Raw genomic sequence first — 15,489 nt, 5'->3', positions numbered from 1 at the left:
CTGGAGAGATGTTGACCCTTCATCTCTCAGCTCTGAGACCTCCTGAGAGGTCGTCATGATGCTTTCAAATATTCAAAGATCAATTAAAACAAGAATTCATGTTAATGACCAAATCTAATGAGGTCAAACACATGAATGGGTCTGTATGATGAGGTACAACTCATTCATCTGATATGAATATGCTTTCTTCTTCACTCACCCTGACCTCCTCCAGGTCTCTCAGCTACATGCCTCCGTGCTCTCCCAATTACCCCCCCCCCCCCCACACACACACACACACACACTCACACTTTCAGCTCCACGTTGACATTAACATCACGATGGCTTGACGATGGCGTGTTTTTTTTAATGTATTTCTTCCACTGACAATGCACTGAACACTTCAAGAAATTTTAAAGATTGACAGGTACTGAAACACTGACATGTCAGTAATAATTAGTGTACTTAATCCATTTCCTCATCTCCTTCCCCCTCAAACTCTCCCTCTTCGTCAGCATTGGCTTCCTGGTACTGCTGGTACTCTGACACCAGGTCGTTCATGTTGCTCTCCGCCTCAGTGAACTCCATCTCATCCATGCCCTCGCCTGTGTACCAATGAAGGAAAGCCTTGCGCCTGAACATGGATGTGAACTGTTCAGAGATGCGCTTGAACAGCTCTTGGATTGCTGTGCTGTTGCCAATGAAGGTGGCAGCCATCTTGAGGCCACGAGGAGGAATGTCACACACTGCGGTCTTGACGTTGTTGGGGATCCATTCGACAAAGTAGCTGCTGTTCTTGTTCTGCACATTCAGCATCTGCTCATCCACCTCTTTCATGGACATGCGGCCCCGGAAGATGGCAGCCACAGTCAGGTATTTGCCACGGCGTGGGTCGCAGGCAGCCATCATGTTCTTGGCATCAAACATCTGCTGGGTGAGCTCGGGCACAGTAAGAGACCTGTACTGCTGGCTGCTTCTGCTGGTGAGGGGAGCAAAGCCTGGCATGAAGAAGTGCAGGCGGGGGAATGGCACCATGTTCACAGCTAGCTTACGCAGGTCAGCGTTGAGCTGCCCAGGGAACCTGAGGCATGTGGTGACACCGCTCATGGTGGCAGAGACCAGGTGGTTGAGATCACCATAAGAGGGGGTTGTGAGTTTGAGGGTGCGGAAACAGATGTCGTACAGGGCTTCATTGTCGATGCAGTAGGTCTCATCTGTGTTTTCTACAAGCTGGTGGACTGACAGTGTGGCATTGTAGGGCTCAACTACTGTGTCTGACACTTTAGGAGAAGGCACCACGCCGAAGGTGTTCATGATGCGGTCTGGGTATTCTTCACGGATCTTACTGATGAGCAGGGTTCCCAAACCAGAGCCAGTACCACCACCCAGGGAGTGTGTGAGCTGAAAGCCCTGGAGGCAATCACAGCTCTCTGCTTCCTTCCTCACCACATCCAGGACAGAGTCCACCAGCTCTGCACCCTCAGTGTAATGACCTTTGGCCCAGTTGTTACCAGCACCACTTTGGCCAAACACAAAGTTGTCTGGTCTGAAAATCTGACCGAAGGGCCCAGACCTCACAGAGTCCATGGTACCTGGCTCCAAATCAATCAACACGGCACGAGGAACATATTTGCCTCCAGAGGCTTCGTTGAAGTAGACATTGATCCGGTCAAGCTGCAGATCACTGTCACCATGGTATGAACCAGTTGGGTCAATTCCATGCTCGTCACTTATCACCTCCCAAAACTTGGCACCGATTTGGTTTCCGCACTGACCGGCTTGGAGATGGACAATTTCCCTCATTTGTATTCAGGCTGGAACACACAGTTCACACAGCTGGCTTGGCTCTCTTTATACAGCAGAGTTCTCCTCAGAGTTTGACAATGATGTCATGATGGCATGTTGGCGATGAAGTGATGATGACAACTCTGTAAAGAAGCTGTGATTTTTTAAAAACATTTACATAAGAACTTTTAATAAGTATCAGCTGACAATACACTGAAAAGTGAAAGAAATTTAAATGATTCATTAACTGAAAACACGGACATGTCAGTAATAATAAATGTATTTAATCCATTTCTTCATCTCCTTCCCCCTCAAACTCTCCCTCTTCGTCAGCATTGGCTTCTTGGTACTGCTGGTACTCTGACACCAGGTCGTTCATGTTGCTCTCCGCCTCAGTGAACTCCATCTCATCCATGCCCTCCCCTGTGTACCAATGAAGGAAAGCCTTGCGCCTGAACATGGCTGTGAACTGCTCAGACATGCGCTTGAACAGCTCTTGGATGGCTGTGCTGTTGCCAATGAAGGTGGCAGCCATCTTGAGGCCTCGAGGAGGAATGTCACACACTGCGGTCTTGACGTTGTTGGGGATCCATTCGACAAAGTAGCTGCTGTTCTTGTTCTGCACATACAGCATCTGCTCATCCACCTCCTTCATGGACATGCGGCCTCGGAAGATGGCAGCCACAGTCAGGTACTTGCCACGGCGTGGGTCACATGCAGCCATCATGTTCTTGGAATCAAACATCTGCTGGGTGAGCTCGGGCACAGTAAGAGACCTGTACTGCTGGCTGCTTCTGCTGGTGAGGGGAGCAAAGCCTGGCATGAAGAAGTGCAGGCGGGGGAATGGCACCATGTTCACAGCTAGCTTACGCAGGTCAGCGTTGAGCTGCCCAGGGAACCTGAGGCATGTGGTGACACCGCTCATGGTGGCAGAGACCAGATGGTTGAGATCACCATAAGAGGGGGTTGTGAGTTTGAGGGTGCGGAAACAGATGTCGTACAGGGCTTCATTGTCGATGCAGTAGGTCTCATCTGTGTTTTCTACAAGCTGGTGGACGGACAGTGTGGCATTGTAGGGCTCAACTACTGTGTCTGACACTTTAGGAGAAGGCACCACACTGAAGGTGTTCATGATGCGGTCTGGGTATTCTTCACGGATCTTACTGATGAGCAGGGTTCCCAAACCAGAGCCAGTACCACCACCCAGGGAGTGTGTGAGCTGAAAGCCCTGGAGGCAATCACAGCTCTCTGCTTCCTTCCTCACCACATCCAGGACAGAGTCCACCAGCTCTGCACCCTCAGTGTAATGACCTTTGGCCCAGTTGTTACCAGCACCACTTTGGCCAAACACAAAGTTGTCTGGTCTGAAAATCTGACCGAAGGGCCCAGACCTCACAGAGTCCATGGTACCTGGCTCCAAATCAATCAACACGGCACGAGGAACATATTTGCCTCCAGAGGCTTCGTTGTAGTAGACATTGATCCGGTCAAGCTGCAGATCACTGTCACCATGGTATGAACCAGTTGGGTCAATTCCATGCTCGTCACTTATCACCTCCCAAAACTTGGCACCGATTTGGTTTCCGCACTGACCGGCTTGGAGATGGACAATTTCCCTCATTTTAATTTGTGCTGCACACACAGTTCATACAGCTAACTTTGCCCCTTTTATATAACGGAATTTAAGAATGACATCACGATGACATGACAATGGTATGACAACGACATCATGTTGAGCTGACGATTGCTTGACGATGGCGTGATTTAAGGGTTTCCAGCACACTTTTACACAACAGGTATGACTTTTAGATTGATATGGAACAGTGCACCCTTTGTTTACCAATCACCCTAGGGCCTCATTAGTGTAAAGGTGCAGATAGCTCAGCTGATGATGCTTTTGGGCTACGTAACAGAAGATAAGATAAGTTAATCCTTTATTCTTCCCACAACGGGGAAATTCACATGTTACAGCAGCAAATGGAATGTGCAAAGCAATAAAGGCCATTAAGATAAAATAAGAGCCTAACAAAAGTACAACAATACAACTAAGTAAAAACTGCAAATCAATGAATGAATGTGCTACATATTGCACATCTGGGATATTGCACAGTGTGATCATTAGACTGGGTTTACTGGGAGAGGTGCTGATTGAATAGTCTGACTGCTGCAGGAAGGAAAGACCTGCGGTATCTCTCCGTGAGGCGTCGCGGGTGAAGCAGCCTGTCACTGAACGAGCTGCACAGGGTTTTGACAAACTTCTGTATGGTATGGGATGGGACAAGTTGTACGACAAAGACAACAGCTTGGCCATCATCCTCCTGTCCCCCACCACCTCCACAGAGTCCAGAGGGCTTGTTTAGTCTCTTCCTGTCAGTGGCTGAGATGCCACTGCTCCAGCGGACTGTTCCATAAAAGATGGCTGATGTCACCACAGAGTCAAAGAAGGACTGCAGGAGATCCCTCCTCCACTCCAAAAGCCATGAGTCTCCTGAGTGGAAAGAGTCTGCTCTGGCCTTTCTTGTAGAGAGCAGTGCAATTGAAGGTCACAGGTTTTATCTTGCCTGTCAATTTCATGGCTTAAATTCTCCAGTTTTTTAAACATGAAAACAATATATCAAGTGTGATGTATTATTTATATCAGAATGTTGGAAACAATAAAAAAAAAACATTCAAGAAAACAATTGTAAAGATGTTTTTTGCAGCTTTATTGGTGAAATGAATGAATATGCGGTTTCATAGGTACATAGACTGATATAGTCAGTTGGATAGCCTACACATTGCACACATCATATAAGTGCAGATACATAAAAAGACGTGTTACATATGTAGTGATATGATACATACTACATTAACACATACATACAGTAAATACAGTAAGAGGAAATCCTGGAGTTACAAACTCCTGATTTATCAACCTCCTGTATTTAGGGACCAACCTCCAGAAAGCCTGTTATTATAAGTTGCATACTAATGGGACGAACAGATTTTTGGTGCCAGTGTGCATTACACACAAGTCTTCACCTTTTCAGCTGTTCAGAAAGCCTGAGGAAACAAACGTGCCTAAACACTGTTGTGTGCGTTCTTTGACTAATTGACGCTATATAGCTGTTCCGACTTGCATACAAATATGACGTAGACAGATTTAAAAACAAAACTTGTTCGTAACCAGGGCACTGCCTGTATATTATTGATTGATAGATGGATAGATACCATCTAATGGAGGATAACTGAACTGGGTGAGCACTGTCCAAGGTCTCGTAGGACTCTGACCCTCAAATAAACAATAGTTAGAATTAATGAGTACACAAGAAAAGTCAATTGTATCTTTGCATGAAAACTGTAAGAAGAGGGTTCAGGTTTTGTAATGGCATGGATGCAATACACGCAAAGCAAAGATATTTCAAAGATCAAGTGTTTTAAAAGATCAAAATGGCCATCTCTACTGGCACACTTTAACATGGCTGGCTTGGCTGTCTTTATACAGTTTACCTCAGTATGAAGATGACATCATGATGGCATGACATTGTTATGTTATAACGATGGCTTGATTTCTTATTTATTTTTTGAACATTTACACAATAACTTTTATTAATATTTAAAATCAGCTAATACACTGAACACTTGAATACATTTCAAGGATGTAAAGTTAATGAAAACACTGACATGTCTAATAATTAGTGTACTTAATCCATTTCCTCATCTCCTTCCCCCTCAAACTCTCCCTCATCGTCAGCATTGGCTTCCTGGTACTGCTGGTACTCTGACACCAGGTCGTTCATGTTGCTCTCCGCCTCAGTGAACTCCATCTCATCCATGCCCTCGCCTGTGTACCAATGAAGGAAAGCCTTGCGCCTGAACATGGATGTGAACTGTTCGGAGATGCGCTTGAACAGCTCTTGGATTGCTGTGCTGTTGCCAATGAAGGTGGCAGCCATCTTGAGGCCACGTGGAGGAATGTCACACACTGCGGTCTTGACGTTGTTGGGGATCCATTCGACAAAGTAGCTGCTGTTCTTGTTCTGCACATTCAGCATCTGCTCATCCACCTCCTTCATGGACATGCGGCCCCGGAAGATGGCAGCCACAGTCAGGTACTTGCCACGGCGTGGGTCACAGGCAGCCATCATGTTCTTGGAATCAAACATCTGCTGGGTGAGCTCGGGCACAGTAAGAGACCTGTACTGCTGGCTGCTTCTGCTGGTGAGGGGAGCAAAGCCTGGCATGAAGAAGTGCAGGCGGGGGAATGGCACCATGTTCACAGCTAGCTTACGCAGGTCAGCGTTGAGCTGCCCAGGGAACCTGAGGCATGTGGTGACACCGCTCATGGTGGCAGAGACCAGGTGGTTGAGATCACCATAAGAGGGGGTTGTGAGTTTGAGGGTGCGGAAACAGATGTCGTACAGGGCTTCATTGTCGATGCAGTAGGTCTCATCTGTGTTTTCTACAAGCTGGTGGACTGACAGTGTGGCATTGTAGGGCTCAACTACTGTGTCTGACACTTTAGGAGAAGGCACCACGCCGAAGGTGTTCATGATGCGGTCTGGGTATTCTTCACGGATCTTACTGATGAGCAGGGTTCCCAAACCAGAGCCAGTACCACCACCCAGGGAGTGTGTGAGCTGAAAGCCCTGGAGGCAATCACAGCTCTCTGCTTCCTTCCTCACCACATCCAGGACAGAGTCCACCAGCTCTGCACCCTCAGTGTAATGACCTTTGGCCCAGTTGTTACCAGCACCACTTTGGCCAAACACAAAGTTGTCTGGTCTGAAAATCTGACCGAAGGGCCCAGACCTCACAGAGTCCATGGTACCTGGCTCCAAATCAATCAACACGGCACGTGGAACATATTTGCCTCCAGAGGCTTCGTTGTAGTAGACATTGATCCGGTCAAGCTGCAGATCACTGTCACCATGGTATGAACCAGTTGGGTCAATTCCATGTTCGTCACTAATCACCTCCCAAAACTTGGCACCGATTTGGTTTCCGCACTGACCGGCTTGGAGATGGACAATTTCCCTCATTTTAGTTTTTTCTGCTGGAACACACAGTTCACACAGCTGACTTGGCTCTCTTTATACAGCAGAGTTCTCCTCAGGGTTTGAGGATGACGTCATGATGTCAATACAAAGATGTTTTAACGACATCGTGATGGCATGATGTGGATGTGACAATGACTCGACAATGTTATGATGATGGTGTTTTTAATATATGTTGTTTCATTTACACAAAAGATTTATTAACATTTAAAATCAGCTAATACACTGAACACTTGAATACATTTCAAGGATTTAAAGTTAATGAAAACACTGACATGTCAGTAATAATTAGTGTATCTAATCCATTTCTTCATCTCCTTCCTCCTCAAACTCTCCCTCTTCGTCAGCAGTGGCTTCTTGGTACTGCTGGTACTCTGACACCAGGTCGTTCATGTTGCTCTCCGCCTCAGTGAACTCCATCTCATCCATGCCCTCCCCTGTGTACCAATGAAGAAAAGCCTTGCGCCTCAACATGGCTGTGAACTGCTCAGAGATGCGCTTGAACAGCTCTTGGATTGCTGTGCTGTTGCCAATGAAGGTGGCAGCCATCTTGAGGCCACGAGGAGGAATGTCACACACTGCGGTCTTGACGTTGTTGGGGATCCATTCGACAAAGTAGCTGCTGTTCTTGTTCTGCACATACAGCATCTGCTCATCCACCTCCTTCATGGACATGCGGCCTCGGAAGATGGCAGCCACAGTCAGGTACCGGCCTTGGCGTGGGTCACAGGCAGCCATCATGTTCTTAGCATCAAACATCTGCTGGGTGAGCTCGGGCACAGTAAGAGACCTGTACTGCTGGCTGCTTCTGCTGGTGAGGGGAGCAAAGCCTGGCATGAAGAAGTGCAGGCGGGGGAATGGCACCATGTTCACAGCTAGCTTACGCAGGTCAGCGTTGAGCTGCCCAGGGAACCTGAGGCATGTGGTGACACCGCTCATGGTGGCAGAGACCAGATGGTTGAGATCACCATAAGAGGGGGTTGTGAGTTTGAGGGTGCGGAAACAGATGTCATACAGGGCTTCATTGTCGATGCAGTAGGTCTCATCTGTGTTTTCTACAAGCTGGTGGACTGACAGTGTGGCATTGTAGGGCTCAACTACTGTGTCTGACACTTTAGGAGAAGGCACCACACTGAAGGTGTTCATGATGCGGTCTGGGTATTCTTCACGGATCTTACTGATGAGCAGGGTTCCCATACCAGAGCCAGTACCACCACCCAGGGAGTGTGTGAGCTGAAAGCCCTGGAGGCAATCACAGCTGTCTGCTTCCTTCCTCACCACATCCAGGACAGAGTCCACCAGCTCTGCACCCTCAGTGTAATGACCTTTGGCCCAGTTGTTACCAGCACCACTTTGGCCAAACACAAAGTTGTCTGGTCTGAAAATCTGACCGAAGGGCCCAGACCTCACAGAGTCCATGGTACCTGGCTCCAAATCAACCAACACGGCACGAGGAACATATTTGCCTCCAGAGGCTTCGTTGTAGTAGACATTGATCCGGTCAAGCTGCAGATCACTGTCACCATGGTATGTGCCAGTTGGGTCAATTCCATGCTCGTCACTTATCACCTCCCAAAACTTGGCACCGATTTGGTTTCCGCACTGACCGGCTTGGAGATGGACAATTTCCCTCATCTTGATTAGTATTGGGACACACACTCATACAGCTTGGTAGGCTCTTTTATACGGCTTAATTTGCATAAAAGTATGACAATGACATCAAGAGGCATGGCGATGATGTAATGTTGACATGGCGATGACTTGATGATGGCGTAAAGATTTCACAACAAGGATGTAAGGCTGGCCAAAATGGAAAATGTGTATTTTATTACTTCCTCATAGTTGTTCTGTAACTTGTGTTTTTAAATTGTGTTAAATGTGCTTTATCCAATACCTCCTTTCTAAGTAAGATGTGATTGAAGTCACATGAGTTCCTGATAATTAGATAAGATAAGTTTTAGTTATCTAGAGGGGAAATTAATGTGACACAACAGCAAGTATGTAATCTAGTTTGAGTTCATGTAGATAAAGAATGAAAATGAAACATGAAACTAAGATATTATTACTTATTACTTGTTGGGGGGACAGTGGTGGGGGTTGGATCATCTTCACTATACCTCCTGTCCTCTCTAGGCTTGTGTAAGCCCTATGGGGCAGGTAGGTGATTGTGTCTTCCACCCCAAAGTTGGCCTGGTAAGCACACTGCACTGGGCCCAGAGACTCACTCACCAGAGGTCTGAGAAGTTGAAGAACTAGTTTCTCAAAGATCTTCATGACATGTGAGGTCAGAGCCACAGGTCTGAAGTCATTCAGAGTGCTGGGTCTTCCTTTCTTTGGAACTGGGTGTCAACCTGGATGGAAGGGACAGATTAGGGAGAGGTAGGAGACAGGTAAGAGAGGAGTGGTGGGGGTAGGGGGAGTGGATTAGGCCCTGTGCTGGGAGAACCAATGGTAGAGGGATCAGCCAAAACAGCAGAAGTGAGATTGGGGTGACGGGGGATGATTGGCCCATTGGATTGACCATTTTGGTTGCTTGACGTGAAAGCTCTCTTCTTCCTGATCAGGAGGGTCCAAAAGTCTTGGTATTACAACCCTGAGTTGTGTTCTTTTGAACCCTGTGATGACATGACTTGAGTCCCCGTTTTTGGTCTGTTGTCTGGATCTCTCTCTGTATCTGTCTTTCTCCCATCATCTTAGCTGTTGATTGTTGACTAGCTGCAAATTGTGGTGATGTGTTTGCTTTTGGGTGCTCTCTGTGCTGTGATTGCTCCTTTGTGCTGAGGTGGAGGATATGAGGTTTGCTGCTGCCTCTTCCTGCGAGACTCATTCTTGAGTTCCTCTAGCAAACCAGCTTTGTCGTTGATCCCCTATCCTCTGTGTGGGAGGCCTGTTTTTTTTATATGTTTTGTTCCTGTGTTGAGATAAGAGTTTTACGGAAGAGATTAAACGTTTTTTTGTTTCCTTATTTTGCTAGCTCAGAATAGGCATTATTTTGTCTTTTTCTGCTCTAAATTTTGGTACATTCCCCACCTGAAGTCTGGAACTTCCTTTTGATATACAATAATTATCCTGGGCCAAATATCTTCTGTGTTTGCTGGTCATTTTTCCTGGAACATGGAGGGAGGGGAGTCTTATTTTGTGTAGTGTCCTGATTCCCCTAGGCCAGGGCGTAATTCTCAGTTAATACATGGCTTATCGCTGGGAACGCAACACACTTTTTTGTTGTGTACAATGCAGTCCTCACAGAATGTGATGCATTGGTGGAGTCCCTCAATATCCTCCCTGTGGTCATTCTTGAGCAGCTCCCTGTCAGTGGTATCAAAATAGACCTGCAGTGCCTGCTCAGTTTCATGCACAGTGCCACAGTCCTGATGGTAATGGACAACTACCTGATGACTGACTAGCATATAGGGCCAAGCTGTACCAAGTTGTGGTCTTACATCTAAAGGTGGGAAAGGGCGGTGGATGTGCGTGCTTCCCTCACATTGGCATGCATACACCATTTGAAGTTCACAAAAACCACCTCCTTTCTTCATACTGGTTTGCATGTCCCTGTCAGTATGTGCTAGTGTGAAGCCGGCTAGTTTGACCACACAGTCGGGTACATTCTCATTTAGCCCACATTCCATAAAGCACATAACACTGCACTCCCAGTAGACACGCTGGCTCTTATCTGGGGACAACCCCTGTTCCATCTTATTAACATGCAATATCATCCACCTTGACAATCGAAGTTAGGCCAAACTTGTATCTTTTCCCTCTGTTCCAAATCTTGACTTGAACATCAGCTCTGCAGCCTCGTCTGTGGCTTTGTATTTTCGTAGGAATGTCCATAGTTGCTGACAAAAGCATGTCTGTAGCCTCAGTAGTACATCCCATGAATAGCATAGTGGTGTGGAACTCTTTGATGTGTCCATTGTTTGCGAATGCAAAAAGCTACAATAAATCCATAGTAAAAAACAAATAAACCCACAGATGAGGGTGCGGAAACAGATGTCATACAGGGCTTCATTGTCGATGCAGTAGGTCTCATCTGTGTTTTCTACAAGCTGGTGGACTGATTGTGGCATTGTAGGGCTCGATTCCTGTGTCTGACACTTTAGGAGAAGGCACCACGCTGAAGGTGTTCATGATGCGGTCTGGGTATTCTTCACAGATCTTACTGATGAGCAGGGTGCCCAGAAAGTGTGTACTGCCACCCAGGGAGTGTGTGAGCTGAAAGCCCTGGAGGCAATCACAGCTGTCTGCCTCCTTCCTGAACATTGGCCCAGTTAGCAGCACCACTCCACACTGACCGGCTTCAAGATGGACAATTTCCTTAATTTTGATTGGTGCTGGATCCTACAGCAGTTTTCCTCGAGGTTCGATGATGACATCATGATGGCGTGAAGATGATGTGACGATGGGGTGCTGATGAACTAGACGATCGCATGACAATGACGTGACGATGGTATTATTTTCTTTTTTTTAACATGTACAGAAGAACTTTTATTAACATTAAAAAAAGCGGACAAACAGTGAGAAAGAGAAAAAATGTCAAAGATTGACAGTAACTGAAAACACCTTCATGAAATTAATAATAAGTACACTTAAGAAAGCTCCTCATCTCCTTCCTCCTCAAACTCTCCCTCTTCATCAGCATTGGCTTCCTGGTACTGCTGGTACTCTGACACCAGGTCGTTCATGTTGCTCTCCGCCTCAGTGAACTCCATCTCATCCATGCCCTCGCCTGTGTACCAATGAAGGAAAGCCTTGCGCCTGAACATGGCTGTGAACTGCTCAGAGATGCGCTTGAACAGCTCTTGGATTGCTGTGCTGTTGCCAATGAAGGTGGCAGCCATCTTGAGGCCACGTGGAGGAATGTCACACACTGCGGTCTTGACGTTGTTGGGGATCCATTCGACAAAGTAGCTGCTGTTCTTGTTCTGCACATTCAGCATCTGCTCATCCACCTCCTTCATGGACATGCGGCCTCGGAAGATGGCAGCCACAGTCAGGTACTTGCCACGGCGTGGGTCACAAGCAGCCATCATGTTCTTGGCATCAAACATCTGCTGGGTGAGCTCGGGCACAGTAAGAGACCTGTACTGCTGGCTGCTTCTGCTGGTGAGGGGAGCAAAGCCTGGCATGAAGAAGTGCAGGCGGGGGAATGGCACCATGTTCACAGCTAGCTTACGCAGGTCAGCGTTGAGCTGCCCAGGGAACCTGAGGCATGTGGTGACACCGCTCATGGTGGCAGAGACCAGATGGTTGAGATCACCATAAGAGGGGGTTGTGAGTTTGAGGGTGCGGAAACAGATGTCGTACAGGGCTTCATTGTCGATGCAGTAGGTCTCATCTGTGTTTTCTACAAGCTGGTGGACTGACAGTGTGGCATTGTAGGGCTCAACTACTGTGTCTGACACTTTAGGAGAAGGCACCACACCGAAGGTGTTCATGATGCGGTCTGGGTATTCTTCACGGATCTTACTGATGAGCAGGGTGCCCATACCAGAGCCAGTACCACCACCCAGGGAGTGTGTGAGCTGAAAGCCCTGGAGGCAATCACAGCTCTCTGCTTCCTTCCTCACCACATCCAGGACAGAGTCCACCAGCTCTGCACCCTCAGTGTAATGACCTTTGGCCCAGTTGTTACCAGCACCACTTTGGCCAAACACAAAGTTGTCTGGTCTGAAAATCTGACCGAAGGGCCCAGACCTCACAGAGTCCATGGTACCTGGCTCCAAATCAATCAACACGGCACGAGGAACATATTTGCCTCCAGAGGCTTCGTTGTAGTAGACATTGATCCGGTCAAGCTGCAGATCACTGTCACCATGGTATGAACCAGTTGGGTCAATTCCATGCTCGTCACTTATCACCTCCCAAAACTTGGCACCGATTTGGTTTCCGCACTGACCGGCTTGGAGATGGACAATTTCCCTCATCTTAATTTGTGCTTGAACACACAGTTCACACAGCTGACTTGGCTCTCTTTATACAGCAGAGTTCTCCTCAGATTTTGACGATGATGTCATGATGTCGTGCAGATGGCGTTTCGATGTCGTGCAGATGGCGTGCCTACCTGGTGACGATGGCGTCCCTTTGCGGTGACGATGGCGTCCCCACCCGGTGACGAAGGCGTGCCTGTCCTGACGATGGCGTGCCTGTCGTGGCGATGGCGTGATGATGACTTGGCGATGACTTGATGACGCCATGATTCCTTTTTTAACATTTACAGAAGAACTTTTGTCAACATTTAATCAGCGAACAATACAGTGAACACTGGAAGAAATTTGAAAGATTGACCGTTACTGAAATCACCGACATGTCAGTAGTAATGAGTGTATACTTAGGTAATTTCCTCATCTTCCTCCTCAAACTCTCCCTCTTCGTTTGCAGTGGCTTCTTGGTACTGCTGGTACTCTGACACCAGGTCGTTCATGTTGCTCTCCGCCTCAGTGAACTCCATCTCATCCATGCCCTCGCCTGTGTACCAATGAAGGAAAGCCCTGCGCCTGAACATGGCTGTGAACTGCTCGGAGATGCGCTTGAACAGCTCTTGGATTGCTGTGCTGTTGCCAATGAAGGTGGCAGCCATCTTGAGGCCACGTGGAGGAATGTCACACACTGCGGTCTTGACGTTGTTGGGGATCCATTCGACAAAGTAGCTGCTGTTCTTGTTCTGCACATTCAGCATCTGCTCATCCACCTCCTTCATGGACATGCGGCCTCGGAAGATGGCAGCCACAGTCAGGTACTTGCCACGGCGTGGGTCACAGGCAGCCATCATGTTCTTGGAATCAAACATCTGCTGGGTGAGCTCGGGCACAGTAAGAGACCTGTACTGCTGGCTGCTTCTGCTGGTGAGGGGAGCAAAGCCTGGCATGAAGAAGTGCAGGCGGGGGAATGGCACCATGTTCACAGCTAGCTTACGCAGGTCAGCGTTGAGCTGCCCAGGGAACCTGAGGCATGTGGTGACACCGCTCATGGTGGCAGAGACCAGGTGGTTGAGATCACCATAAGAGGGGCTTGTGAGTTTGAGGGTGCGGAAACAGATGTCATACAGGGCTTCATTGTCGATGCAGTAGGTCTCATCTGTGTTTTCTACAAGCTGGTGGACTGACAGTGTGGCATTGTAGGGCTCAACTACTGTGTCTGACACTTTAGGAGAAGGCACCACACTAAAGGCACTCATGATGCGGTCTGGGTATTCTTCACGGATCTTACTGATGAGCAGGGTTCCCAAACCAGAGCCAGTACCACCACCCAGGGAGTGTGTGAGCTGAAAGCCCTGGAGGCAATCACAGCTCTCTGCTTCCTTCCTCACCACATCCAGGACAGAGTCCACCAGCTCTGCACCCTCAGTGTAATGACCTTTGGCCCAGTTGTTACCAGCACCACTTTGGCCAAACACAAAGTTGTCTGGTCTGAAAATCTGACCGAAGGGCCCAGACCTCACAGAGTCCATGGTACCTGGCTCCAAATCAATCAACACGGCACGAGGAACATATTTGCCTCCAGAGGCTTCGTTGTAGTAGACATTGATCCTTTGAAGCTGCAGATCACTGTCACCATGGTATGAACCAGTTGGGTCAATTCCATGCTCGTCACTTATCACCTCCCAAAACTTGGCACCGATTTGGTTTCCGCACTGACCGGCTTGGAGATGGACAATTTCCCTCATCTATTGCTTGTGCAGATACTTAACACATCTGCCTTGACTCTCTTATAGAGCCGAGTTTTCCTTAAGAGTTTGACAGTGACGTCATGATGGCCTTATTATGACCTGCGGTGAATGCGTGATGATAACATGACTATGGTATGGTGATGTGGTGATAGCAAATTAGTGATGTTTATGTTATGATGTCATGACAGTGATGTGAGGATCACTGCGTGGTGAGGACATGAAGATAGTGTCACGGCAATGTGATGATGCCATGACGATGGTTGCCTGATGATGGTGTGACGATGATGTTATGATGACATGATAATGACCTGATGATGGCATAAGAGTGACAAAATGATGACATCATGATGATGATGCGACGATGACATAATGATGATCATGTGGTAAAGACGTGACAATGACAAGTTGATGACATGACCATGATTGACTGATCATTGAGTGATGATGCTGTTTGCGTGATCACGGCATGATGATGACAGGACAATGACTGATGATTAGAATATGATGATGGTGTACGATGGTGTGTCGATGGCGACCTGCAGGAGGCGATGTCCTCAGATCCCACAGTGCTTTGGTTCAGGTCCAGCACCATCTGTGCTCCAGACCCATACAAATGTGCTCAAAGGTCAGTAAAGGTCAGTGTGCTGAGATGAATGATGATGTCACTTTAACCCATTAGCTCCTAATCGTTATGATCAGCGATGAGATGATCAACAGAACAGGGGAACAAAAAAGAGAACGCCGAATGACAGAACGAAGGAACAAGAGAAATACAAAACATAAAGGGAAAAGATAGAAGGAACACAGGTACAAAATAAAGGAATACCTGGAAACAAGAAGAGGAAAGAGTTGGAGAGAAAGGAGGTAACATGGAGAAAGTAGAGCAGTAGGAAGGAAAGCGTACACACATTGTGTGCTCTCTCTGACTCTCTGACTCTCTGACTCTCTCTGACTCTCTCTGGCTCTCTCTGACTCTCTCTGGCTCTCTCTGGCTCTCTCTGTCTCACTGGCTCTCTCTGA

General features: G+C 47.6%; 5 protein-coding genes and 1 pseudogene across 16 annotated transcripts; all 6 read right to left on the bottom strand.

Moving 5' to 3' along the window:
- Positions 1-444: 444 nt before the first annotated feature.
- On the bottom strand, positions 445-1,782 carry LOC143012562 (tubulin beta-1 chain-like). Of its 3 annotated transcripts, none has more exons than XM_076165754.1 (2): positions 1,619-1,782; positions 445-1,507 (listed from the first exon to the last, which is right to left on the bottom strand). In XM_076165754.1, the coding sequence occupies exons 1-2, from the start codon at positions 1,780-1,782 to the stop codon at positions 445-447; spliced, it is 1,227 nt and encodes a 408-aa protein (XP_076021869.1). The 3 variants fall into 3 exon arrangements, with proteins under 3 accessions (XP_076021869.1, XP_076021870.1, XP_076021868.1); XM_076165755.1 differs by having other exon boundaries at positions 445-1,613; positions 1,734-1,782; XM_076165753.1 differs by having other exon boundaries at positions 445-1,782.
- Positions 1,783-2,047: 265 nt separating this feature from the next.
- Positions 2,048-3,385, bottom strand: LOC143012565 (tubulin beta-1 chain-like). 3 transcript variants are annotated; one of them, XM_076165760.1, is made up of 2 exons: positions 3,222-3,385; positions 2,048-3,110 (listed from the first exon to the last, which is right to left on the bottom strand). In XM_076165760.1, exons 1-2 carry the CDS (start codon positions 3,383-3,385, stop codon positions 2,048-2,050), a joined length of 1,227 nt encoding a protein of 408 aa, XP_076021875.1. The 3 variants fall into 3 exon arrangements, with proteins under 3 accessions (XP_076021875.1, XP_076021876.1, XP_076021874.1); XM_076165761.1 differs by having other exon boundaries at positions 2,048-3,216; positions 3,337-3,385; XM_076165759.1 differs by having other exon boundaries at positions 2,048-3,385.
- Positions 3,386-5,447: 2,062 nt separating this feature from the next.
- LOC143012563 (tubulin beta-1 chain-like) lies at positions 5,448-6,785 on the bottom strand. Of its 3 annotated transcripts, none has more exons than XM_076165757.1 (2): positions 6,622-6,785; positions 5,448-6,510 (listed from the first exon to the last, which is right to left on the bottom strand). In XM_076165757.1, the coding sequence occupies exons 1-2, from the start codon at positions 6,783-6,785 to the stop codon at positions 5,448-5,450; spliced, it is 1,227 nt and encodes a 408-aa protein (XP_076021872.1). The 3 variants fall into 3 exon arrangements, with proteins under 3 accessions (XP_076021872.1, XP_076021873.1, XP_076021871.1); XM_076165758.1 differs by having other exon boundaries at positions 5,448-6,616; positions 6,737-6,785; XM_076165756.1 differs by having other exon boundaries at positions 5,448-6,785.
- A 312-nt stretch (positions 6,786-7,097) lies between these two features.
- Positions 7,098-9,602, bottom strand: LOC143012560 (tubulin beta-1 chain-like). Of its 4 annotated transcripts, none has more exons than XM_076165748.1 (2): positions 9,579-9,602; positions 7,098-8,435 (listed from the first exon to the last, which is right to left on the bottom strand). In XM_076165748.1, the coding sequence occupies exon 2, from the start codon at positions 8,433-8,435 to the stop codon at positions 7,098-7,100; it is 1,338 nt and encodes a 445-aa protein (XP_076021863.1). In that variant the 5' UTR covers positions 9,579-9,602. The 4 variants fall into 4 exon arrangements, with proteins under 4 accessions (XP_076021863.1, XP_076021861.1, XP_076021862.1 ...); XM_076165746.1 differs by lacking the exon at positions 9,579-9,602 and having other exon boundaries at positions 7,098-8,160; positions 8,272-8,435; XM_076165747.1 differs by lacking the exon at positions 9,579-9,602 and having other exon boundaries at positions 7,098-8,266; positions 8,387-8,435.
- Positions 9,603-11,389: 1,787 nt separating this feature from the next.
- Positions 11,390-12,727, bottom strand: LOC143012561 (tubulin beta-1 chain-like). Of its 3 annotated transcripts, none has more exons than XM_076165751.1 (2): positions 12,564-12,727; positions 11,390-12,452 (listed from the first exon to the last, which is right to left on the bottom strand). In XM_076165751.1, the coding sequence occupies exons 1-2, from the start codon at positions 12,725-12,727 to the stop codon at positions 11,390-11,392; spliced, it is 1,227 nt and encodes a 408-aa protein (XP_076021866.1). The 3 variants fall into 3 exon arrangements, with proteins under 3 accessions (XP_076021866.1, XP_076021867.1, XP_076021865.1); XM_076165752.1 differs by having other exon boundaries at positions 11,390-12,558; positions 12,679-12,727; XM_076165750.1 differs by having other exon boundaries at positions 11,390-12,727.
- A 404-nt stretch (positions 12,728-13,131) lies between these two features.
- On the bottom strand, positions 13,132-14,466 carry LOC143012557 (tubulin beta-1 chain pseudogene; annotated as a pseudogene).
- Positions 14,467-15,489: the final 1,023 nt, after the last annotated feature.

This window comes from Genypterus blacodes, unplaced genomic scaffold (assembly GCF_046128005.1).
Source record: "Genypterus blacodes isolate CSIRO-AG114 ecotype Tasmania unplaced genomic scaffold, CSIRO-AGI_Gbla_v1 ptg000149l_1, whole genome shotgun sequence".
NCBI classification, from domain to species: Eukaryota; Metazoa; Chordata; class Actinopteri; order Ophidiiformes; family Ophidiidae; genus Genypterus; species Genypterus blacodes.
Note: the sequence above shows the minus strand (reverse complement) of the source record. Positions and strands in the feature narration are given on the sequence as shown.

What these genes read in the sequence shown, in the direction of transcription:
- LOC143012565 (XM_076165759.1), bottom strand. Translation starts at nt 3,385, where the DNA reads ATGAGGGAAATTGTCCATCTCCAAGCCGGTCAGTGCGGAAACCAAATC.
- LOC143012560 (XM_076165748.1), bottom strand. Translation starts at nt 8,435, where the DNA reads ATGAGGGAAATTGTCCATCTCCAAGCCGGTCAGTGCGGAAACCAAATC.
- LOC143012561 (XM_076165750.1), bottom strand. Translation starts at nt 12,727, where the DNA reads ATGAGGGAAATTGTCCATCTCCAAGCCGGTCAGTGCGGAAACCAAATC.
- LOC143012563 (XM_076165756.1), bottom strand. Translation starts at nt 6,785, where the DNA reads ATGAGGGAAATTGTCCATCTCCAAGCCGGTCAGTGCGGAAACCAAATC.
- LOC143012562 (XM_076165753.1), bottom strand. Translation starts at nt 1,782, where the DNA reads ATGAGGGAAATTGTCCATCTCCAAGCCGGTCAGTGCGGAAACCAAATC.